The 24,235-nt window shown below is 56.8% G+C and overlaps 4 protein-coding genes across 4 annotated transcripts; 2 read left to right on the forward strand and 2 right to left on the reverse strand.

The window, feature by feature from the left end:
- The first annotated feature begins 1,058 nt into the window (after positions 1 to 1,058).
- KLHL11 (kelch like family member 11) lies at positions 1,059 to 7,276 on the forward strand. Its single transcript, XM_040087111.1, has 2 exons — positions 1,059 to 1,555; positions 1,769 to 7,276. Exons 1-2 carry the CDS (start codon positions 1,059 to 1,061, stop codon positions 3,363 to 3,365), a joined length of 2,094 nt encoding a protein of 697 aa, XP_039943045.1. The 3' UTR covers positions 3,366 to 7,276.
- A 297-nt stretch (positions 7,277 to 7,573) lies between these two features.
- KLHL10 (kelch like family member 10) lies at positions 7,574 to 11,153 on the reverse strand. Its single transcript, XM_040087114.2, has 5 exons — positions 10,972 to 11,153; positions 9,761 to 10,247; positions 9,050 to 9,667; positions 8,450 to 8,599; positions 7,574 to 7,942 (listed from the first exon to the last, which is right to left on the reverse strand). The coding sequence occupies exons 1-5, from the start codon at positions 11,115 to 11,117 to the stop codon at positions 7,574 to 7,576; spliced, it is 1,770 nt and encodes a 589-aa protein (XP_039943048.1). The 5' UTR covers positions 11,118 to 11,153.
- A 958-nt stretch (positions 11,154 to 12,111) lies between these two features.
- NT5C3B (5'-nucleotidase, cytosolic IIIB) lies at positions 12,112 to 16,877 on the forward strand. The gene is made up of 9 exons (XM_040087115.2): positions 12,112 to 12,161; positions 12,284 to 12,382; positions 12,837 to 12,906; positions 13,331 to 13,377; positions 13,815 to 13,900; positions 14,087 to 14,176; positions 15,170 to 15,332; positions 15,452 to 15,652; positions 15,905 to 16,877. Exons 1-9 carry the CDS (start codon positions 12,159 to 12,161, stop codon positions 16,013 to 16,015), a joined length of 870 nt encoding a protein of 289 aa, XP_039943049.1. The 5' UTR covers positions 12,112 to 12,158; the 3' UTR covers positions 16,016 to 16,877.
- Positions 16,878 to 17,189: 312 nt separating this feature from the next.
- FKBP10 (FKBP prolyl isomerase 10) lies at positions 17,190 to 22,803 on the reverse strand. The gene is made up of 10 exons (XM_040087112.2): positions 22,573 to 22,803; positions 21,110 to 21,255; positions 20,644 to 20,833; positions 20,246 to 20,391; positions 19,949 to 20,138; positions 19,562 to 19,707; positions 19,274 to 19,463; positions 18,798 to 18,940; positions 18,480 to 18,643; positions 17,190 to 18,218 (listed from the first exon to the last, which is right to left on the reverse strand). The coding sequence occupies exons 1-10, from the start codon at positions 22,791 to 22,793 to the stop codon at positions 18,033 to 18,035; spliced, it is 1,722 nt and encodes a 573-aa protein (XP_039943046.1). The 5' UTR covers positions 22,794 to 22,803; the 3' UTR covers positions 17,190 to 18,032.
- Positions 22,804 to 24,235: the final 1,432 nt, after the last annotated feature.

A 24,235-nucleotide genomic window follows, 5' to 3' on the forward strand; every position in this document is an offset into this window, starting at 1 on the left:
TTCTTTTTCCATCTCTGGCTTCTGCAAGTTGTCTCTAAACAATGTCTAGGGCATGAGTGACAAGTTGTAATTTAACAAAATACCGACCTTCAACTCAATTACTCCTGAGGGTCTATTTCAGGTGCTTTAAAAGGGGAGAAATAAAAATCAAACTGCATCCAGCCTTTAACTTGCCCATTTCAGTGTAGGTAAAAAAGATAAAATTTAGTAAAGTAGAGACTAAACAGAAGGACCCGAACTAGCTGTGATTGATACAGCATTATACAAGAGTATAGCAAACATGAAATAACCACATACAGCTGACTGCAGTGTAATAAAAAACCCATGGTACCACAAAGTGAGAGAATTCCTGATTGCTCAGGTGTAGCCTGGGAGGGCAGAGGGCACAAGAAGAAAACTATGAGGCTCAGGGTGGGTCTGATCCGTGGCACCTGAGCTCCCCGGGGCGCCTCCACCAAGGGGAAGCTGAGCGGCTGCCATATCCCGAGGCCTGCGGGCTGAAGGGAGGGAGAGCCGGGGCTGTCCCGGCCTGAGGGGACGGGGGATAGGGGGAGGTCCTGAGGGCTCCGGGTGAGGGGATGCGGTGTCCCGGGATGGTCCCGTGGGCTCCCGGACTGAGGGGATGGGGCTCCATGGGCGTCCGAGTTAAGGGACAGCGGGGTCTCGTGGGTGCCGGGCTGACGGGACAGGGGATCCCGTGGGTGCCGAGCTGACGGGACAGGGGATCCCGTGGGTGCCGGGCTGAGGGGCCGCGGGGTCTCGGCGGGTGCCGGGCTGACGGGACGCGGGATCCCGTGGGTGCCGGGCTGAGGGGCCGCGGGGTCTCGGCGGGTGCCGGGCTGAGGGGCCGCGGGGTCTCGGCGGGTGCCGGGCTGACGGGCCGCGGGGTCTCGGCGGGTGCCCGGCTGAGGGGCCGCGGGGTCTCGGCGGGTGCCCGGCTGAGGGGCCGCGGGGTCTCGGCGGGTCCCGGGCGCTGCGCTGGCTCCCGCTCTCCATGCGGCTCAGCCCCGCAGAGGCGCGCTCTCTCCGCCAGGGGGCAGCGCCGCGGCCCGCCCGCCATGTCGGATAAGATGGCGGCAGCCGCGGCCTGTCCGCAGCCGCAGCCCGGTCCCAGCCCCGGCCCCGGTCCTGGCCCCGGTCCTGGCCCGCCGGCGGCCGAGGCGGAGCGCGGGGGCCCGCGCGGCGGCGCGGCGGACGGGGAGGCTGAGGCGGAGGAGTTCGGGTGCCCGGCGCACTGCTCCGACCTGGCCTGGCGGCAAAACGAGCAGCGCCGCCACGGCCTGTACTGCGACATCACGCTGGCTTTCGGCGGCGCGGGCATGGCCCGCGAGTACCGGGCGCACCGGTCGGTCCTTGCCGCCGCCACCGAGTACTTCACGCCGCTGCTCTCGGGGGGGTTCGCGGAGTCGCGCTCGGGCCGGGTGGAGCTGCAGAAGTGGAGCTCGGAGGGCGGCCCCGACCCCGATACGGTGGAGGCCGTTATCGGTTTCATGTACACCGGCACCATCCGCGTGAGCCCCGGCAACGTCCATGAGGTGCTGGAGATGGCGGACAGGTAAGTGCGGCCGGGGCGGGGGCTGGCGGGGACCGGGCCACGGCATCAGAGCATCGCAGACTGGTTTGGGTTGGAAGGGACCGTAGAAGTTCACCTCGTTCCATGCCCTGCCGTGGGCAGGGACACCTTCCTCTATCCCAGGTTGCTCCAAGCCCCATCCAACCTGGCCTTGGACATCTCCAGGGATATATAACTCCATTGTTTGTCCTGCAGGTTTCTGCTGACCCGGTTGAAGGACTTCTGTGGAGAGTTTCTGAAGAAGAAACTGAACCTCTCCAACTGTGTGGCAGTTCACAGCTTGGCCCACATGTATTCCCTGAATCAGCTGGCCCTCAAAGCGCAGGATATGATCAGGAGAAACTTCCACAAAGTCATCCAAGATGAGGAGTTCTACACTTTGCCATTTCACCTTGTCCGGGACTGGCTCTCAGACTCAGAGATCACAGTGGACTCTGAAGAAATTCTCTTTGAGACTGTTCTGAAGTGGGTTCAGAAAAATCCTGAGGAAAGAGAGAGGTACTTTGAAGATCTCTTTAAGCTGCTAAGATTGTCTCAGATGAAACCCACGTACCTGACTCGCCACGTCAAATCCGAGCAGCTGGTGTCGAGCAACGAGGCTTGTGTGAAGCTGGTGTCCGAGGCCGTGGAGAGCCATGCCCTGCGCTCTGAGAACCTGCAGTCTGGGAACCTGCAGCATTCTGCCTGTCCCGCCTCGCTGCTGCCGCGCTTCGGCCAGAACATGGACGTCATCATGGTCATCGGCGGCGTGTCCGAGGGCGGCGACTACCTGAGCGAGTGCGTGGGCTACTTCATCGATGAGGACAGGTGGGTCAACCTGCCTCACATCCACAACCACCTGGACGGGCACGCCGTGGCCGTGACAGAGTCCTACGTGTATGTGGCTGGCTCCATGGAACCGGGGTTTGCCAAGACCGTGGAAAGGTACAATCCAAACAGAAATATTTGGGAGCAAGTTTCAAACCTAATCACCAGGAAGCACTCCTTTGGCCTTACTGAAGTGAAAGGCAACTTGTACAGTATCGGTGGACACGGCAATTTCAGTCCAGGCTTTAAAGATGTGGCCATTTATAATCCTGAGCAGGACAAATGGCTGAACCTGGAGTCAGCACCGAAGATCCTGCGGGATGTCAAAGCTGTGTCTGTGGAGGACCGGTTTGTGTACGTGGCCGCCCGCACCCCGGTTGACAGCGACAGCGAGGATGGGCTGAGGGCCGTTATTGTCAGATACGATGCTGAAACCAGGCAGTGGCAGGACGTGGAGTCCCTGCCCCTCATCGACAACTACTGCTCTTTCCAGATGTCTGTTGCCAACACCAACTTCTACCACACGGCATCGTGCTGCCCCAAGAGTTACCCCATAGACAATGAGGAGGCCAAGGGAAAGATCTCCAGCAGGGCCTCGGATGAAATCCTGGAATCCTTGCCCCCCGAGGTCCTGAGCATCGAAGGGGCGGCTATTTGTTACTACAAAGATGATGTGTTTATCATAGGGGGCTGGAAGAACAGCGATGACATTGACAAGCAGTACAGGAAGGAGGCCTATCGCTACTGCGCCGAGCGGAGGCGCTGGATGCTCCTGCCCCCAATGCCACAGCCCCGCTGCAGAGCCACTGCCTGCCACGTGAGAATCCCCTTCAGGTGCCTGCAGGGAACACAGAGGTACCCCATGCCACAAAATCTCATGTGGCAAAAAGATAGAATAAGGCAAATGCAGGAAAGGCAGATGCAGGAGATACATCGATACTCCCTGAGCTTACGGAGGATGCCACGCTCCCAGATCGAGTGCTAGTGTCTGCAGTGTCACTCCTGATGAGCCTAGGAAATAAACCCGTTCGTTAAGCTTGATGTGTCTTTATAAGACATGAGGGTGTGGATTGGATTTGATGCATAAAACCAGCATCTGTGGTGTGCTGAAAATTCAGAAGCTCAGAAGTTGAGGGTGGGTGGGAATTGAGACACTCCTTGAATCCAACAGTATTCCTTAATGATCCGCAGGGAAAAGCTGTAGCCTGTATCAGACTGTGAAGTGTCTCCGGGAGCATTAAGCCTGTTACTTCTCTCCTCAGATCTTTGGTTTGAAGGGTTTCTGTAGAGTTAGTCTCTAACAGTTCTACTTGGAAAATCAAAGATCTCTCTCTTAATAATTTAGTGGTTACATTTATGTGTGCTTGAAAGCACCTGTTTCATTTGCACTTATCTCTTGACATTCCTTTGATTCTCTCCTCAGTGACTAAACTTCACAGGATTGCTGTTGGTGTACTTGGCTTTCCCAAGCTGGAGGCAAGTGCAATAGTTCTGTGTGAAGCAAAAGCACAATCTTCCTTTATGAAATTACTTCAGGATGTTTCTATGTGTATTCAATATTTTGTATTTGTGTGTTGTAGGGAGGCTGCAGAGTTTGTTTATAAGTGGATGATTGGTTGGACACAAAGACACTTGCTAAAAGAGAGCTTGAGGCGGTGGATTTTTTTTAGGTGTATTTGTAGGTTTGAGTCTGTCTCTGACTCAAACTTAGGAACTTGGGTCAACAGCTTGAGCGAAGGAGTGACAACCATCGATGAGCCACCCACCCACCCACCCTGGCTGTTCAGTTCTGTCAGAGTGGAGCACTGAGAGTGGGATTATTTCATGGGAATATAGTGAAACCTGAGCTACTCGTAGGTCTTTTCTCAAATGTTGCACGTTTTAATTCTAGTGAAAAGTGATGGAAGAGCCTGCTGTTCCCAGCCTGTCTCTGACAATCAGAAGCCTTTGTCCTCCTGTGCTGTCCCAAGGGTCTCCCAGCAGCTGTGCCAAGCTCTGTACCAAGCTGGCACATGTGCTCCTGCAGCAGGGACAGCGGGCTTTCAGACTCTCCCAAGTATCTCGATTTCCTCACTTGCTGTGTTGGGGAGATTTGAGCTCATTTAAACACCTTTTGGCATTTTGAGGTGGCTGTTCATGCAAGTGCCCTGGTTGGCTCTGGATTGTTTCCTGCTGCACTCCCAGGGAACAGAACGTGGGATAGTCCCTTTGGAGCATCCCTGCCTCTCAGTTATCTGTCCCACTGAGCGCTCCTCCTCCCCAGTCCAAGAAGCTCCAGGACCCTTTCATTTACCGAGAGTTTCAGTGTGTACTTCCTACCTCCTTTTCTCCCCATCCTTCCCTTCTTTTGAATGTTCCAGGTTTTTCCATGCAGTCTAACTCAGGATCTTAGGGAAGGGAATGGGAGGAGTAACCTGGGTATTACAAAACTTGTGTAGACAAACCTTTCTGGAAAATGTGTTAGTGTTCTTGGTTCATTGATGATTTGCTGGTGGTTTTGATGTGGGTGACTTGGTTGCAAAGAACTTTTAACCAGTTTGGGGTTTGTTTTGGTCTTAATTGTTTTGATGCCTGAGCTGCTCATTCTCCTTTTCCAGTTCAACAGGCAGCCCAGATCATATCTGAAACTTGGGGTAAGTCTTTCCACCGCTTAGTGTGTAAAGGTTTCTCTGATCTGTATGTCCCTTACTGCTCCACTTTGTGGTTCGTGGGCTACTTTGATTTCAACAACTTGTCTGTTTGTGGGAGAGTCTCCAGCCTTAGTTAAAAGAACTACCAAACTTGAAATTCTGAAGAGTTTGTCTCAGTTTACTCCTCTGTGGTAACCATGTTGTATTTTCTTTGCCTGTTTGGTTGTTGGGGCAGGTGAAGTCTATGCTACTGGCTTCATGCAAGAGGAAATAGGTGAGTTTAAGGTGATGTTTGCAGGTGACTGTTCCCAAACAGCTGCTGCAGGCTCGTAAGCTGGGGGTTGATCCATGGAGTCTGGCTCATAGACTCTTGCAGTCTGGCTGGAGTAGGGTGCAGAATTGCTGTTCCTGTGTGATAAAGTTTGTGATAAAGTGTGCAAATGCCTCTAGTGCTGAATCCATCGATGTAACAGCAATTTGTGGGAGCTGATTTTAAGACACTTTCCCAGACTTTGCACCAAAGCAACGGAGAGGAGTTCATGTCCTCCACACCACTAAACCAGCTGGAGGGATTTGACAGGCAGTTGGAGAGTGGTAGGTCACCACCACAGCTCTCTCCAAGCTCTCTTGTACTCTGTCATCAAATACAATTTGTAGGGAGAAACACCAAGATGGTTCTTCCAGTTGGAATAGGAGCCGAATATTTAATGCATGGCACTGTGCAATAGAGGCGAGAACAAACCTTGCAGTCTTGCTTTTTCTAAGCAAAATTGATATTGCACTTCCCAGGAGGACTTTGGGCTGACGGACAAGCTGTGGCGTTTTCTAAAAGCACTCCACTCGGAGGCAGTGTGAGCCCTGGACAGGTAACCCGTGTGTGCCAGCCGCATGCTGTGTGTGCCCTGCTGTCCCTCCGTGTGCTCCGGGGTGGGGGGGCCTGGCAGCAGCACTGGCTGCTCTTAATGTTTGCTCTGCCAGTTCTTGGATAGCTTGAAGCGGTTGGGCTTTTTTAGCCTTGAATCCCAGGGGATCAGTGGCACCGATGTGGTTTGTGACTGATAGGTTGAGCGATCCATTGCATCACATGAGGTGTTGGAAGAATTGCATTCGTGGCTCTGGCTGCAGTTTAGCCCGTGAATCCATGACAGTTCCACATGCCCCTGACCACCAGGTGTTTGCTGGGTGTTTATCAAATGATCCCATAAAAAAAAGCCTGGGAATTCTTCCCATGTGTTTCTAGAGGCTGGTCAGCTCTCAGCAGGGTCCCAGTGTGTGTTCAGTAAGGGTGAGAAGGCTGCTGGACTCACTGAGGGAAAAGGACATTGTGGGGAGTTTCGCTTCTCCTTAGGACAATCACACCTCAACACCTGTCCTGATTCCTGCCACCAAACACACAAACACCCATTTCACATCTGGGCTTTCTGCTCAAAGTACCAGTGGCACCTGCCAGGTGCTGGCCATCACTTTAGTAACTCCCAGGGGCCGTATGTGTACATAATATTTTATAACTACCTGGATACTCCAGTAGTAGCCAGGGCTTGTTTGTGTTTTTAATGACTCCGTTGCTCATAGTGGGAGACCATTCCAGAGATGAAGCAAACAGCCCAGTGTTACATGTGCTGTGAACAACTGTACCCAGCATTCTGCTTGACTGTTACAATGGCATTTTTCTCCATTACAGTAAATATTAAATTCCAAACTCTTGGCTCATTTTGGGTGTTGTGGAATACCGTGGTGGCTGAAAATAAACCGAGTCCCAAGGAATTAGAACTTTTAATGTTCTTAATACAGCCTTGTAACAGGGTGTTGTAACATCCAATGGGCTTTGAAATTGGATGTGTAAAGAAATGGTTTGTGGCTTGGATTTATTTTCAGCTCTGTCCACCTTAGGTTGGGGCACAGGCCATCTCCTGTTTGACAGTCCTGGGTGGATTCTGATAAAACAGGTGCTCTTGAGGATCTAACCCTGTTACTAATATGAATGTAGAGTGTGGAACTAACGAGCTGTTTGATGACCATTAATAGTCAAATTCATCTTGAGGGTCCATGTCACTGTGGGTTGCAGCAGCTCTGCTCTCCTGGCATATTAACAGAGGGACAGCAGTTTCCTGGGGAGCAGCACTCCTGTCCTTACCTGTGAGGTAAAGTAGTATGTCATAGGCTCTTTGAAACAGATCCTGCTGTCCTGTTCTTAATCTTAAGTACACTGTACTAAAGTTATTGTAAGAGGTGAATTAATGAAAATAAACCTTTTATTTCTCTAGCATTCTGTTGTGCTTTTGATTTTTTAAGCTGATATGTAGGATGTGGCTGATACTCACATTGGGTAGTGCTGTTGAGTGAAAATTTGAAATCCTGATGATCCTTTTGGCCTGTCACAATTGTTTCTATTTTAGAACAAGAGAACATACTCCCCTGCTGCCATGGGGACTTTATTACCTGAAGAGAACTATTTCCACAGGCATCCAATGATGGGATGCTCAGAAGACTTTATTAGATACGCAGATCTATTTACACAAGCATCCAGCGATGGCTGATCACAACACTCCTAGCTAAGGGCTATTTACAACAGTGAGCTCTGAGCTGACCTGGTGAACAAGATGTCCGTGGAGGAGCTGTGGTGGTCGTGTTGCCTGGCGATGTATTCCATGACATTGGAGAGCCCTGGCACCACGCAGCAGCTGACGGCGCTGCGGGGGATGCCCATGCTTTGGGCGTTGTACCACTCGTTGGTGTCCTCCTCGTAGCACTCAGTGGCAATGATGGTGCTGAACCCATTGAAGCCCCCGACCACGAACAACAGGCCGTCCATCACCTCAATGCCGAAGTTGCTGCGTGGGTTTAGCATGGAGGGCACGGCGTGCCAGGTGTTGGTGATAGGGTTGTACGCTTCCACGCTCTGGAGCCGGCTGTTCCCATCAAAGCCTCCAACCTGTGAAGGCCAAAGGGACAGAGCTTGAGAGGGGCTTTTCCTCAGCCAGATCCTGGCGTGCACAGTGAGATGGGAACTGCTCCTGCCTCCCTGGCTGCAGTCTGAGCATGGCAGAGAACACGAGGTCTCTGAACATGGCTCTTGCTATATTGTTCCATGCTCTCTGAGGAGCTTACCAAAGCACTTTATGCAACTGTCAGTTTTGACAGGTCTCCAGAGGCTGGATGCAGTCCATGGAGAGGATAAGCAATGGAAGAACAGACCCAAGCCTCCACTCTGGGCTGCTGATGCTGTTGGCAGCGGCAGAAATTATGTTCCTTGCTGCAGCTGCTTAAACATTGCCAAACACCATTTTCATACTCAAAAGCATGTGATGGGTAATAACGTTCTCAGGAAATGTGTCAGCCGTTCTGGCTCTGACTTCCCTAAACCTCATGTAAACACCCTGGGGGTCTGGGAACTGCAGCCACCCAAAGGACTGCAGTGTTGGGTGCTGTTGGCCCTTACCGCGTACACTTGGTTCCCGTAAGCCATCACCCCAACTCCGCTTCTCCTGCTGCTCATTGGGGCAATCAGGGACCACTGGTTTGTGGTAGGGTTGAACACTTCAGCTGAGCTGAGGCACTGATCGCCATCAAACCCACCGCAGATGTAAACCTGGGGACAGGAGAGGTGGGAAACTGTGAATGGGGGGGTTAGACCCTTGGTGAGGAAACATGTTGAAGAGAAAACGAATGGTGTAGCAGGATTTTTGAGGTATTTTGTTTTAGAATGGGGATGGTCTTGGCATCCTGGGTTTGAAGTAGCAGCAGTGCAAAGAGTCGATGCCAGCAAGATTTTGACTCCTGATTTTCCAAGCTGCATGAAGCAGGCCTGGTATTGCACCTATGGCCAGGAAAAGAGCTGTTGGGCACCAGGTGGACAGCAGCTCTGGCAGAGTTTTTGTACTTCTGGTTGCATCTCTGCCACACCAGGCAGGCTGCTTTATACCTGTAGCTCCAGGACTTAATGCATTGTTACGAATTCAAGTGTTAGGAATTTAGTGAGGGTTTATGTGAACTTTCTTCCTGCAGCAACCCCGGCTGCTCTTAGCTGGGGTTAGTTTACCTTTCCATTCAGCGTGGTTGCACTGGCGTCGCTCCTCTGCTCGTGCATGGGAGTGATGAGGGTCCACTGGTTGGTGTCTGGGTCATAGCACTCGGCTGTGTTGAGCCGCATGTACCCATCAAACCCTCCCATGGCATAGATGGAGTTATGCACAACGGTGACACTGACGTAGCAGCGCCGGGAGTGCATGGGTGCTACCTGCTGCCACGTCTTCTGGAGCGGATCGAACCGCTTGACGACGTTGAAATAATCTGTGCCATCGAATCCACCGATAACGTAGACGTGGCCTTTCAAATAAGCCGAGCCATGATAGGCAACGGGGCTCCCTTGCTCCCGGGGGATGTTCAGCCACTTGTCGGTGCGGCCGTCGTAGGTCTCGATGGCGCTGGTGGCGCCGCCGCCGCTCCAGCCCCCGATGGCGAAGAGGATGGCGTAGGGCAGGCGCGGCCGGGTGAGTAGGTTGGCATTGACTGAGGAACTCTGGCCAGAGGAGTTCAGGTCGTAGATTTCGGACAGGGCACTGATGATGATATCTTTGCAGCTGGCATTGTCTCTCACGTACTCGTGAGCTTTGATGTTGTTCATGAAGTAGTCGGATTGTAGGAGTGCCAGTCGCACCTGAAACATGCAAGGAGGAGGTTGGAGTACTAATAGTGATGGTTTTCCCCTCGGTAGCCTTTGGGGACAGCTCCAAAGCAGCGCTGCACCCACCTTGCTGAGCAAGCAGGCGATGTGCTGCCTCCTGTTCTGCGGGTCATGAGCGATCCACCTCACCACAGCCTCAAACACGGCTTCTTCTCGCCGCACGTTAAGCTCGTCCTTCTCAATGATGTGTGCCAGCTCCTCGGCAGAGAGGTCTAGGAACTCCTCGGACACTCGGGACACCTCCTCGAAGTGATGCAGGATGTACACGCAGGCAGCTGCGCGCAGGTCGGGGCAGTAGTAATAGTCAGTGAGTCTGCAAATGCCAATGCAATTCTCAAAGCACAGCCTGGAACTGAGGAACTCGCAGCACAGGCTGACAATGCCCATGACATTAAACTGATCTGCTGCAGTCAGCAAGCTCTCAACGTTGTCCTCTGTGATCGGCACTGTCCCGGTGTAGGCGTAATTGATGATGAGATGCAACATTTCAGCTGAAATGCCAGGGATATGATAGACCATCTTGTCTGTGCTGTCCCAGTTGGTAAACAGAGTCCTGAAAAACATGGTGTTGCTGCGTTAAACCCTGCCTCTGGATCCCCTGTGCTCCCCCTGCCTCCAGGGCACCAGTTTTGGCACTGGTAGGAGCCATCCTGGCAGACCCCATGGTTTAATGATTAACGATGTAATTGCTGGTTGTTTGAAAAAGGAGACACAGCCTCTGGAGCATACCAGAGCTGGACGCAGCCGGGCAGAGGGTTTCACCTGAGAGGAGCAGAGGGGCAGAATCCCCCCATTGCCTGCTGCCCACACGGTGGGGATGGGCCCAGAACAGTGGGGGGTTTCTGGGAGGCAACCAGGGCATGTTCAGCCTCTCACCCACCAGCACCCCAAGTCCTTCTCCCCAGGGCTGCTCTCAACCCACTCATCCCCCAGCCCAAATTGATACTGGGGTGGGGTTGCCTCAACCCGGGTGCAGCACCAACACTTGGTCCTGAACCCCAGAGTCACAGGGTGTGGGGAAGGCAAGGCTGCCCTGTGGCAGCTGGGCCAGGCTGGCCAGGCTCCAGCCCTGCACTGTGTCCGGGGCTCCTCTGGCACCACTGCCAAGAGCCACGGATACGTGGATTAATCCTGGTGTTCAGGGAGGTGTGAGGAGTATGGGAAATCGCTTGACGAGAGGTTCAGTGCAGGTGGAAGTCCCGGAGAAGTGCTGAGGCAGGGTGACCTCGATCAGGGAATACCATTTGTCCCCATCCCCCTGTGTTTCAACTCCTGACCTGAAGTAGTTACTGCAGCAAGAGAGGATGAGCTTGTGAGCCTTGAATTCCACCCCATCCACACTGATGATCACATCACAGAATCTCCCTTCTAGGCGCAGTTCATTGGAGATGCTGCAACTCTTATCGCTCATCTTCCTCTCCATGTTGGAGGATGAATATTTGGTAGGTGCCAAGTTATCCCCCACGTTGGAGCCAGAGGCAGTGGATCTTGCTGGGGAGTGTGGAGCACTCTGGTGTTGCCCTCAAACATCCAGCACTGAACCCCCTTGCTGGTTCTGGCTTGTGCCCCATAATGACATCACGGCATTCTGCGGTTGCCCCCAGCCTTTGCTTCCCCACAGCCTGGGTTATGCTGGGTCCCAGACCTGCACCGTGTTGATGGTTGCTTGGAACAAAACCAGCCACGTGATCGATCCCTTGGCAATCCTTCAGCAATATTTCACTGGGGTGTAACAGCCCCCAGATGTGGGCAGGAACCACTGCTGAAGGGTCTTGTACCACCTGGCCCAGGAGGAAGCTGAGCTACAGTCCAGCTCATGTAAGTGCTGTCACACGCACTGTCCCTGCTGCTTTGTCACTGGAGTCGTGCCAGGGAAGGTTTAAGTTGTATATTGGAAATGCTGGGAATTTTTTTTTTCCCATGGGCTGGCCTGGCACAGGCTGCCGAGGGCAGTAGTGGTGACTCCTCGTCCCTGGAGGTGTCTTGTGAACGTGGCACTTAGGGACATCGGTTAGTGGTGGCCTTGGGCAATGCTGCGGGATTGACCTTTTAGGGCTTCTCCAGTGTTCCCTGACCCAATGTTCTCAGTGTTCCGGGACTGCGGAGTGGAAGTCGGTGACTTTTTTTTTTTTTTAATATATCTTTCGCCGTCCCTGCTCATCGCGAGGGAAACGCAGCCGCCGGTCGGAGCTGCTGCGGGCGAGGGGCCGAGCGCGGGGAGGATTCTCCGGCTCCAGCAACCACCGAACGCTCCTCGAGCACGGCCCGGACACCCGAGCACGGCCCAGACACCCAAGCCCCGCCCGGAGCCCCGAGCACGGCCCGGAGTCCCTGAGCCCCGCCCGGAGCCCTGAGCACGGCCCGGAGTCCCGAGGCCGAGGCCGCGGCCGCGTTCCGGTGCCGCCCCCGCTCCGCCCCCGGCCCGCGGCTGCGCGGCGCGGATCGAGCGGAGCGAGCGGCCGAGATGGTGAGCGGGGCTGCGGGCCGGGAGCGCGGCCAGGACGGAGGGACAGAGGGGCCTGGAGGGTCTCGGTCCCCCCGGAGCTTGGGAGGGACCGGGCCGGCACCGAGCGGGGTCTCTGCCTGCAGGTGCCCGAGCTGGAGAAAGCCACGGTCCGGATCCGGCAGCCCGAGCGTGTGCGGGGGATCATCCAGGCTCTCCGGGAGCAGGGGGTGGCCAAACTGCAGGTACCGTGCTCTGTCCTTTTCTCAGCTCCCCTTCCTCGTCCCGCGGCCGCGGCGCGGCTTTTCCCATCCCAGCGAGGAAGCGCCTGGGGCGAGGGGTGCAGCTGGAGAGGGAGAAGCCCCAGAGGACAGGGAGTACGGGGCTGGTGGCTCCCCCGGAGGAGCCTTTTGGCTCCCAGTTTATGAAGCTTTCGCTGTGCGCCAGACCCCAAACCCCTGCTCCGCCCAGGCAGGACGAAGCCATTCGGTGGCGATAAGAGCTCCGGGATGGGAGGGTGAGGACGTTCACCTGCCTCGGGGCTGGTAGGAGTGGCCACGTCGTCGCTGCCAGCCTGTGCCCACTGGAGACCAGTGGTGCTGGGTGCACGTTCTCACAGGTGGCAGCGCCTTGGGCTCACGCTGGCCAGTGCAGAATGCACTGGGTGACGCACGGATTTGGTTTTCTCCCCTCTTCCAGGTCATTTCTGACTTCGACATGACTCTGAGCAGGTTTGGTTGCAATGGCAGGCGCTGCCCCACATCTCACAGTGAGTGGAAGCCGTAGTTTTTACTGTCGCTAGTTCTGTTTGGTTTCTGTGTTTGTATTTGATGTGGTTCCTGTCATCCCCTGTGCCCTCCTCTGCCAAGCCTGGCCGCTCCATCCTGTCCTCCCCAATGCAGGTCTGGGCCTCAGTGCCTGCTGCAGGAGCCAGCTCCTGAGCTGCCTGTCTTCATCCCACTGCCCATGGGCACCGAGGCTGCTGTCTGGCCAAGCCAGGCCCTGCAGTCAGAGCTTGCTGCGGGCTCAGAGTGGGAGCCACTGCACTGGGACCCCACAGTGAGCCTGTGCTCGGCTCACGCTGTCACCACGGCTTGTGTTGGGAAGCGCCAGCACTGAGATGCAGGGGAGTTGCTGTAGAAAGCCCATTTATGATTCTGTGCTGCATCATTGGTGTTTTATTTTCCTTGCAGATATCCTTGATACCAGCCGTGTTATCAGCGAGGATGGCAAGAGGAAGGTGGGTGCTGTGTGTAGGGCACCGCTTGGTGACTTGTACCTGTCACCCGTCACTGGGAGGTCGCTCTGGTCGCTCTGGCAGCTCTCCCAGCTGTGGTGGCTGCCAGGATGGAGTGAGAAAGGGTCCAGGCTGCATTTCAGCCAGCAGTGACAAAGGAGAAGTTGAAAAGGGAACTCGAATTTGCATGTGCAGCTGTGGGTGTTTCAGTTTGATGAGAGGAGGAAGGGGAGGGCTGTCTGTACCTGCAGCATTTGGAGCAAGGTAGGGGCCAGCCAGGCTGCTGGGAGTTCCAGGGATGTTCAGAGGGAAGCTGCTCAGTGACAACATTTTGGTTGTGTTTAGGAAGAGCTTTGGAGAACTTCAGAAATGCTAGTTTTGTTTAGTCTCTTCAGACCTGATGTTCACTTCGTTCTTTTTCCCTCTGGGTGACACTCCAGCTGAAGGACCTGCTCCACTATTACTATCCCATTGAAATAGATCCCAACCGGACTCTGGAAGAGAAGCGTCCCCTCATGGTGGAGTGGTGAGTGCTGTTTGTGGTCATCTCGACCTTGTCCTGACGACCTCTTGTCCCTAAGGACCACAGGACCTGAGGCTTGAATCATGCCTGGACTTGGCAGCGATCCCACAAGGTTTAATTGTTGTTTCTGACTGCCAAGAGCCCCTGCCTCGAGCTCTGTCACTGCTGCCTTTCCCATGTCAAATACAGGTGGACCAAGGCCCATGAGCTGCTGGTGCAGCAGAAGATCCACAAAGGTGACATAGCCCAGATCGTCAGGGAGTCAGAAGCGATGCTCAGGTAAGAGCACGGGGTGTGGTGTTGAGGTTTGGGCACGGGGATGTGATGCTGAGGTACAGCTTGGCTGCTCACAGCCCTTCTCTCCTGCCCATGTAGCCAGGTCTCTGTGGTGTCACCACACTGCAGCGTGACCAGTGCCAGCCTCCCTTGCTTGCTCCCTGGGGCTGAGTTCTCATGAAGTGAGAACATGAGCCTGAGCTCGCTCCCCTGCTGCAGGCTGCTCCCTTCCTGCTCTGAAACCGCTGCCCCTCTCCTGGGCCTCGGCAAGGAGCAGCTGAGGGGCTGGTGCTGGGCACAGCTCCCCATTTGCAGGGCAGGATGCAGGGGCAGCACGCAGCTCCCTGCTTGCAGCAGAGCTGTGTTCTTTGCACTGGAGCTCCCAAGCCTTATGCAGGCCCTTGGCTCAGCAGCAGATTTCACCCACAGCACAAAAATGTTGTGCTAGAACTTGCTGCTAAAGCTGACATGGCAGCTGTGGCCCTAAGGCTGGCTTGGAGAACTGGGCTCTGCCAGATTGCTGCCAGGCTCAGGGAGGAGATGGCTTTTCGTGAGCCCAAGTTCCACTTCTGCATGGAATTGTGTCCTGGCAGACTGTCACAGGTTGTTCTGATCATCCTCGCAGCCAGTCTGACCTGTTGCATGTTTCCCACGTGGTTCCTGGCAGCGCCCACTCGTGTGGGTGTGTGCAGACAGGCTGTGCCCTGTGCCCCTGCCGAGCAGCTGATGTGCTCAGGAGATGCCAGGAAAAAGGCTGGAGTGTCCCCACGAGTGCCTGCCCAGCTGCTGCACCCACAGCTCTGGGGTTCTGCACAGGGAAAGCCACAGGAGCGCTGGTGCCACAGAGAGCTGTTTGCAGAGCTCACGTGTGTTTGTTTGGGAAGTGGAGGGCAGGAACTGGAGCTGGGCTGAGCGTGCTGCCAGCACAGGGCACCAGGCACCACGCCAGGAGCTGTGTGGTAACACAGCCCTGTGTCATGGACACTGCTGCTCTAGGGATGGCTTCAAGGAGTTCTTTGATCAGCTGCATAAGAACAACGTCCCCCTGTTCATCTTCTCCGCTGGCATTGGTGATATCCTGGAAGAGATTATCCGTCAGGCCAATGTCTTCTACTCCAATGTCAATGTGGTGTCCAACTACATGGACTTCGATGATGATGTGAGTTCTTGCCTTGCATCTGTGTGGTGGGTGTGTGAGGGGAGTGGTGTGGGCTGGGGCTGGTTAGCAGTGACACCGTCGGGTTAAGAGCTGTCTGCTTGTGTGCCCCATGCGCTCAGGGAGTCCTCACGCACTTCAGGGGACCCCTCATCCACACCTACAACAAGAACAACACCGTGCTGCAGGGCACAGGGTACTTCCAGCAGCTGAGCACAAGGACGAGCATCATCCTGCTGGGGGACTCCATGGGTGACCTGACGATGGCAGACGGCGTTCCCAGCGTGGAGAACATCCTCAAAATCGGCTTTCTCAATGACAAGGTGGGTGAGAGGAGCGGTTTAGTGCTTCCCTAGCAGCCTTCCTCAGGTGTCAGGCCAGCAGGGAGGGGCAGGGGGCTGCCCCAGTGATTTGTACGAGCTCCTGTGGGGTGTGCAGAGGGACCTGGGGGTGTCTGCTGGGCTCCCTCTGTGTCTAGGAAATGGTCTGGGTAGTTACTGACCCCCTTGTCGGTAGTGAGGGCTGTGAGTGGAACATCCTCACCCTCAGCTGTCGGTTGTTCCTGGTCCTGGCAGGTGGAAGAGCGGAGGGGGAAGTACCTGGACTCCTATGACATTGTGCTGGAGAGAGACGAGACGCTGGACGTGGTGAACGGGATTCTGCGCTACATCCTGACTGAGACGTGAGCTGGGCACACGGTGTCCCAGCTCCGGCCACACAGCGGGCACTGGGCAGCAGGCACTGGAGGGCATCTGCTGGTACTGGCTGGGCTCCATCCTGCCCTCACTGATGCCCTCAGCCAGCCCTGCAGCAGGAGAGTGTGAGATGGAGGAAGCTTCTCCTTCCCCTTTACCCCAGCTCTGCCTGGCTCTGCAGTTTCCCACCCAGACTGACTCTGTCCTGCTCGGACTTCATCCCACTGGGAATTCACCCCGCCACCTCCTGAGGCCACGACAAACATTCCATGTTCCAGACAGAGATGTTCTGCACTTGCTTCAGCAGCTGAGGGTGGAGTGGAGATAGTTGACTGTGGGCTGAGGACAGTCTCTCTCTTTCCCACCCTGTTTCCTTTGGGTTTCAAAGCTCCTGGGCTGACTGGTGCCAGTGGAGTTGCTGGGCTGGTGTGGTCCTGCTGGCCACTACATCACCCAGTCCCTCATTCCCTGTGTAAACCAGCAGCTCTCTGGCCTTGTGTCTCAGCTGCCCCGTCCCTCTTGCACCAGTACAGCTCTTACTGTGGAAAAAGAGCTTTTTCCAGCCGTCCCTGAAGGCCCTGGAGCTCGGCTGCTGCTGCTGCCCAAAGCCAGGAGTAAGTTTGTCTGCCAGGGATCAGAGGGGTGGGGATGGGGGAGGAGGGGCCAACGGCAGAATTTTGAATTTTAAGTAATGTTCTACTTGACCATGTTTGTGTACTAAATTTCTGGGCTGCTTCTGGGCTCTCAGAGCAGCAGTAGGAAAAGACCATTTTATTGCTGTATAACCTGTTTATGTGGGACTTTGGGAAGAGCAGATTTGTTCCCTGTTTTGGAATAAAAACATAGTTGGCTAAAGCTGGGTCACAGGTGGTTTGCACACAGCACTGAGGGGCTGGAGCTGATCTCTTCCCTGGGCTGGCAGCTGCCTCTGCTCCCCAGCTCCCCATCCCACCAGAGCCCCCCAGCCCTCACTGGGTGCTGGAGCTGAAGCTCTGTTTGCTTTGGTGGAGGACCCCAGGCAGGAATTTTGGTTTCTCCTGCCAGACCCAGTGGATGCTGGAACCTGGAATCCCCCTGGGCACCCCAACACATGGGAAGGTTTCATGGCAAAATAACCAAACACAGTCAAACTCCTTGGAAACCTGGAGGAATTGTTTATTTGGTGCAAGGCAGAGTCCTCGTTTGAGGGGTTTGCTCTGCACTGCTGTGCTCCTGCATTTCTTCTTTCTCTGTCAAGGACACACTGCAGAGGCTTTGGGAGCTGGCAGATGCCAGAGCTGTGCTGGTCCCAGCAGGACCTGAGCGCTCCAAGGCTGTGACCTGCACTTAGGCATTGAAATAAATGGGTCTGGTTTGTCTCAATCACTGGGGGCTGGGAGGTGGGGAGGGTGTGAAGGGCGACAGTGCTGCTCCCTGAGGGCTGGGGGATGAGGGTGAGGATCTGTTTCCCTTCTCCCAGCTGATGAGGGGTTTGCCAGGTCCCACAGTTCCAGGGGTCCCAGACTTTTGGAACAGCAGATGCTTGCAGAGTATTGGGGTTTCACCCTGGGAACCTGAGCCCCCTTCAGCCTCTTGTCCTGGGGAGGATGGCAGAGCAGGGACTGGGACAAAAGGCTTCTCTTTCTTCTCTCTCAAGAATTTTAAGTGTTTATATTAAAAAAACCCAATCCCCAACCCTAAACTACAAAATGCTGTGGTGGAGGTGAGGAGGAACCCCCCCCTACATCCTGCCTGGCCCCTGAGGCAGCACAGACAGGTGAGGGGGCTGGAGCTAGACCTGCAGTCACTGATGGAGGATGAAGGGGCTGAGGGAGGGGACATCTTGTCTGGGTTTATTAGCTGAGGGCTGAGTTTTCCTGCTCAGGAGAAGGCATCAAAATACCCTCAGTTAATAAAAGGTGAAAATCAAAACCCGGCCCCTGCAGGACTGGGGAGGGGCAGGGGCAGATTCCCAGGCCATGACATGGCCAGGATGAGTCCTGTCTCCAGGAACACCGGGGACTGCTCCTCAGAGCTCCTCATGGATCTTCTCCTGGTCCTCATCCGACTTGAGCTTCAGCTCGTCGGGTGTGATTTTCCCGTCCTGGTTGCGGTCCTGGTTCTGGAACATGTCAGCAATGACTTTCTCCGGGTCGGAGCTGGGCATGAGGCGGCCTTTCCCCTCTGCCACCTGGGTCTTGATGAAGGTGGAGAACTGAAGAGGGAAGAGAGGGAAGCTGCTTGGCTTCGCGCAGCCAGCACCAGGCAGGGCAGGGAGACCACGGCCCATGACAAGGACAGGTAGGGACGGAAGCAGAGGCTGCCTTTGGGGACACTGCCAGCGCCCAGCAGCAATGCTGTGGCTGGGGTGTTCTTCCTGCACAGCTCTGCGGGGGCAGTGCCCAGGGGCAAGGGCAGCAGCGCCCTTCAAGTGCCCCCATTTCCTCCTGCTCCCCACCATTTGGGACCCACTCACCTCTTCAGCAGGGATCCCCCCATCCTTGTTGAGGTCCATCTGCTCGTACAGGCTGGCCGGTGGCTCCCCGTGCCAGATGAAGAGGTAGCCCTCAGGAACGCCCTCCTCCATGGAGATCAGCTCCACCTCGAAGCGGAGCACGGCGCTGCCAGGCACCCCCCGTGCTGGAAACACAGCAAAGCCCCAGCACCACGGTGAGCAAGGCAAAGTCCTGAGCCCCACGGCCCTGGCAGGGCGAGGGGTGATGGAGCCCAGCAGGGGCCCAGCAAGGCTGAACCACCCAGTTTGCATTGCACATGTCGGTTGTTTCTCCCTTACCTCCGCTCTCCCCGTGGCCCAGGTGCGGGGGGACGATGAGCACCCGCCTCTCCCCTGCACACATGTCCAGGAGGCCACTGTTCAGCCCCTCGATCACCTTGTTGGCCCCCAGAGTTACCTCCTGGGGCTTCTCATAGTCGTGGCTGCAGGAGGCACAGAGCAAACGGTGCAGGTGAGACAAGTCCCTCGGATCTAGTGGGCAGCCCTGAAATCCCAACCCTTCCATCCCACCACGGCCCCGAATCCCACATCCTCCATCCTGGTACGCCGTGAAATTTCCACACCCTCCCTGCCACAGCCACGTCCATCCCACTGCGTCCCCTGAATCCTTCTCCCTGCTGCCGCATCCCGCTGCCCTGCAGCCGATGCTCCAGCACTGCCTGTTGCAGAGAGGATGGTCCCCAGCCTGCCCACCCACAGCTCAGTGCCAGCTGGGGTCTGGCCCCAGGAAGGACGGGAATGCTCGGGGCACGCACGAGGAGAAGAGCCGGGTGCCATCCAGCAAGGAGCAGTTGTAGTGGTAGCGGACAAAGTCCCGGTTGCGGGTGGTGACGTTGCAACCCTCGGGCCGGAACACGGTCTCGATCTCCACCGGGTCCGCAGGGTTGTGGAAGTCGATGACGTGGACGTCAAAGATGAGCACGGCTGAGCCGGGAATTTTATCTCCTGGAAGAGGAGGATGAAGAAAGCTGCGGTGAAGCCTTTCCCTGCTTCTTCCCACAGCCCTTGGTGTGCCCAGCCCTCAGAGCCCTCTGCAGATTTACCTGCGCCGTTCTCCCCGTAAGCCAGGTGTGGGGGGATGACCACTCGGCGGTGCTCTCCCACGCAGACCCCTTGCAGCCCCTGATCCATGCCAGGGATGATGTAGCCCTTCCCAATGTAGGTGTTGTAGGTCTGATTGCGAGAATAACTGCAGCAAGAGAACCCCCAGCACCATCAATCCCGCCAGCCCCTACACCCCTAACCCACACCCCTTCTCCCAGCCTCTCCTGCTCCCCCAGGAACCAAACCTTGCTCCAAGAGATGTTACAAACAGATACTGTCTTTTTAGCCTATTTCATGCCCATTGTCTCCTCTCCAGCCTTTCCTTGCAGCTGTGGGGCAGGAGAGGACATCAGGGGCTCTCCCAGTGCGGCCACTTCCTCCCGCACCTGGAATCGAAGAGTGTCCCATCCATGAGTGTCCCATTGTAGTGGTAGCGGACAAAGTCCCCGGTCACAGCCCGGCGCTTGCAGGACTCCGGCACCTCCAGGTGCTCCAGAAAGACACCATCCTTGGGATTGTGGAAATCCACCAGCAGCACGCTGAACACCAGCGATGCCTGCGGTGGAATCACGGTCCCTGAGAGAGGACACGGGTCAGCCTGGAGGAGGGTCCTTCTACACCAGGGGGCTCTGGCCAGAGCTGGGAGGGAAGGGGCTGGCACAATGGGGTGGTGCCTGGCTCACCGTAGCCCTTCTCCCCATAGGCCAGGAATGGGGGGATGATGATGCTTCTCTTCTCCCCAGCGCACATGCCCAGCAGCCCCTGGTCCATGCCCTTGATCAGCCACCCAGTGCCCACATAGGTGTCATAGGTGCTGCCCTTGCTGTAGCTGGTGGCAGAGAAATGAGGGTGGGGATGGCTCTGGGGCCACACCAGCAGCCCCAGCTGGAGCAGTGCTGAGCCAGAGGCTGATTTGTGGGGTCATGGAGCTGCACCAGCCCCGCTGGGGAGTGGGAAGGGAGTACAGGGTGAGGCTGCTCCAACTGTGTGTTCAGCCTGGTGGCCCTGTGTCAGGGCAGAGGGTGCATGCCAGCCCCACAGGCCTGTGCCCTGAGGCCAGGGTGCACCCCAGTGCCCATACCTGGAGTCGAAGGGGGTCCCGTCCAGCAGCGTGCCGTTGTAGTGGTACCGCACGAAGTCCGAGTTCTCCACCGTGCGGTTGCAGCGCTCGGGCCTGGACAGGGTGGTGATCTGCAGCTTGTCGTTCTTGTTCCAGATGTCCAGCATGACGACGTCGAAGTACAGGGTGGCATCTGGGGGGATCAGCCCCGCTAAAGGGGCAGCAGCAAGGACAGAGCGCCTTAAGTGGGACCAACACTGAGCCCAGGCCAACCACGGGCTCTGTGCCCTGAAGCCTCCCCCGAAGCCACTGCTGGAGACCCATTCCAACCCCTGGGAAAGCAGCACAGTCTGCCTGGGGGCAGCATCCCTCATTCCCAGGGAAGCCCCACTTCAGCACCGTTCGCCCTGGCCGTGGAGCCACAATTAGGTCGCATCTGGAGCCCTCTCCCTGCTCCCTCATCCCCTCCCGTGGCAGGGCCCCTTACCCACGCCGATGCTGCCGTAGCCCAGGTGGGGCGGCACGATGAGGTGACGCCGCTCGTTCACGCACATGCCCTGCAGCCCCCGGTCCATGCCCGTGATCAGCCGCCCAACGCCCACCACACCGGCCACCGTGGCCCCTCGGTCATAGCTGGGGCAAAGGGACACACTCGTCAGGGGTGAGGAAAAGGATGGAGCTCCCAACGCTGCCAGTGCTGGTGGGGCAGAGCAGAGGGACAGGGCTGCCCCCTGCCCAGCGTGCAGGTGTCCCGTCACAGCCTGAGGCCCTGTGTTACAGGCAGAGCCCATAGCTCAAAAGCATGGATCCTTACTGGGCTCAATCCCACGCTGCTGGAGGGCAGCTGGCGCCTGGGGCACTGGTCAGGAGTTCACCCTGACCCTGCACCCCCAGAAGCTGTCCACATCCTCCCCAGATCTCACCCATTGAGCTGGGATGGAGGCCAGCAGCTCTGGGGCTTCCTGCTGCTTCCAAATAATTTTGCGTACAGCACATTGGAGCTCTACGCAGTGATGAGGAAAGACGACGTCCCAGCCTCATTTTTAAACTGCAAGTTCGTTTTTATTTTTAAACTTTCAAATACTCCAAGAAACTACTGGGGCAGCAGATGTCCTCCTGGCGGAGAATTCTTTTAGCAGTGAGTGTCCCCAGGCTCTCACTGCAGTTACTTTCTCCCCCATTGATGCTCACAAGAAAGGTGAGCGTATCAAACAGTGAACCCTTTTCCTTTCCAGAGTTCCAAAAAAAACCCCACCTGCCTGGGAAATTTTTATTGCAATGTGGTGCTGGGGTCTGTGACCCCAGTTCTCCCCCCCTGCTCATGGTGCTGCAAACCAGGGGCTGCCCCAACCCTGATTCCCGGCCAGCATGAGCAGAGCAGGGACGAAACAGGGGCCAAGGAACACTGAGCCCAGCAGAGCTCTGGGATAATGAAGGGTTTTGCCGCTGCCACGTCTCAAAGTGCTTAAAGCATTCCCCTGCCTGTGCAGCACATGTAGATACGTGTTCCTGAGTGCAGAGCGTGCCAATTAGGGCCAAATCACGCCCGTGACCCGGACAGGCGATCCCACAGCCCTGCGGAGCTGAGGGGGTGCAGGATCCCGGAGGGGCTGGGAGCTTCTGCGCGACCCCGGCGGGGCAGCCCCAGGCAGGGGCTACAGAAAGGGGCTGGGGGTTCGCTTCTGTACACGTGTTCAGAGGGCTCCCTGTGTTACCCCAGCACCCACCAAAAGCCCCCCGCGGCTCAAAGCCGGGGGTGCCGGGCGTTGTCTGGCGCAGGCAGCCGCCTGCTCCGGCCCGGCTGCCCGCGCCCCGGGGCTGGGGGATCGCATGCGGGGTCCCCGCAGCTGCCTGCCGGCCCCGGCATGCGGGCTGGGGGCTGGGGGAGGCATGCAGGGTCCCGCCGCAGCTGCCCCCCGCATGCAGCCGGCACAGAGCCGCGGGCGATACCTGGAGTCAAACTTTTTGCCATCTTTAAAGGTCCCATTGTAGTGGTAGCGAATGAAATCCCCCATCTGCGCCTCCCGCAGGCAGATTTTGGGAATATAGTATCTGTCTATCACCACGTCTTCTAATGGGCCGGGGTCCCCCAGCGCCGGGGCCCCCAAGACGCCCAAGAGGAGGAGGAGGAGGAGGAGGAGGAGGCAGCGGCTGCCCGCGGCCGTGGCCATGGCGCTGGGGCTGAGGCGGAAGGGCCCGGCGGGGAGGAGGAGGAGGGCGGGGGGGTCAGGACGCCCCTTTCCTGCCCGGGACGCCCCTTGCCTTCGCTTTCCCTTCCCCTCCGCCCGCCCAGCCCGGCCAGGCCCTCTTGGAATTTCTGTAGACGTGTCCGGGCCCCGCCGCGCTCCCCCCGCTGCGCGCCGAGGGCTGACACCGCGGCACGGAACGATCCACGGCGGGAGGGGTTGTTCTTTTTCCCTCTTTTGTTTTTCCTCTTAGTCTTTCCCCTCCTTTTTAAAATTTCTCTTCTTCCCCTTCTCCCCCTTTTTTCCTCGTTTTTTCTTATTTTCCCCTCTCATTATTTACACTCTCTCTCTTTTTTTTTTTTTCTTTTTTTTTCTTTCTTTCTTTTTTTTTTCTTTTCTTGGGCAATTCTTCCTCCGAAGGAAAAGCTGACGGAGGCATTGGGGAGCGGCTGCACGCCCGGCCCGGCCCCAGGTCCTAGCGCTCCTGTGCCTCCTCCCTTTCCTCCTCCTTCTGCCTCTGCCCCCTCATTGCACCCGGCCCAAGATGCTGCTGCTCAGTCCCAGCAGTTCGGGAGAGTAAATAAAAGGAATGAAGTGTTTTAATAACGAGTCTGCTGTTGGCAGAGCCTTTACTGAATGGTGATGATTTAAAAAGTTGAAATTCTCCTAGCAGTCCTTCCCAAACAAACACAGCCTCAAGCGCTCACGGAGGTGTTGCCCACACATCCCTGCTCCCCCAAATCCACCAGAAGCAGGACCCTTGGCAAGAGCCAGGTGGGAGATGCAACAGGTTGATGAACCCAAACCTAAATCCCAACCCAGCTCCTCCGAGGCTCAGTGCTCCCAGCGAGAGCACCAGCTCCAGCAAAGCACCCTCAGCTCAGCGCCGGGGCGCTCTGCAGCCCCCCAACACCCCACAGCAGTGCCCGGAGCAGCCCGGGGGGACACGTCGCTGTCCCGATGGCGCAGGGCAGTGAGCGCCGACAGGGACGGTGGCACCACAGCCGTGTGTGGCGCTGGGCACGGCCAACAGCCTCTGCCCCGCCGGGAGAAACCACAGCAGCGTCCTGGCTCCGGCCCCGCGCTGTGACATCCCTCAGTGCCACCGTCCAGCCGGCGACAAAGCATCGGGTTTGGGCCGGGGCCAGTGCGGCCACGCCGAGGCCTGGCACGGGACAGCTCTGAGGCCGGGATCTGGCACGGGGCAGCTCTGAGGCCGGGATCTGGCACGGGAGAGCTCTGAGGCCGGGATCTGGCACGGGACGGCTCTGAGGCCGGGATCTGGCACGGGGCAGCTCTGAGGCCGGGATCTGGCACGGGGCGGCTCTGAGGCCGGGATCTGGCACGGGACGGCTCTGAGGCCGGGATCTGGCACGGGGCAGCTCTGAGGCCGGGATCTGGCACGGGGCAGCTCTGAGGCCGGGATC

The sequence above is a fragment of the Hirundo rustica genome, chromosome 27 (assembly GCF_015227805.2).
Source record: "Hirundo rustica isolate bHirRus1 chromosome 27, bHirRus1.pri.v3, whole genome shotgun sequence".
In the NCBI taxonomy this organism is placed as follows: domain Eukaryota; kingdom Metazoa; phylum Chordata; class Aves; order Passeriformes; family Hirundinidae; genus Hirundo; species Hirundo rustica.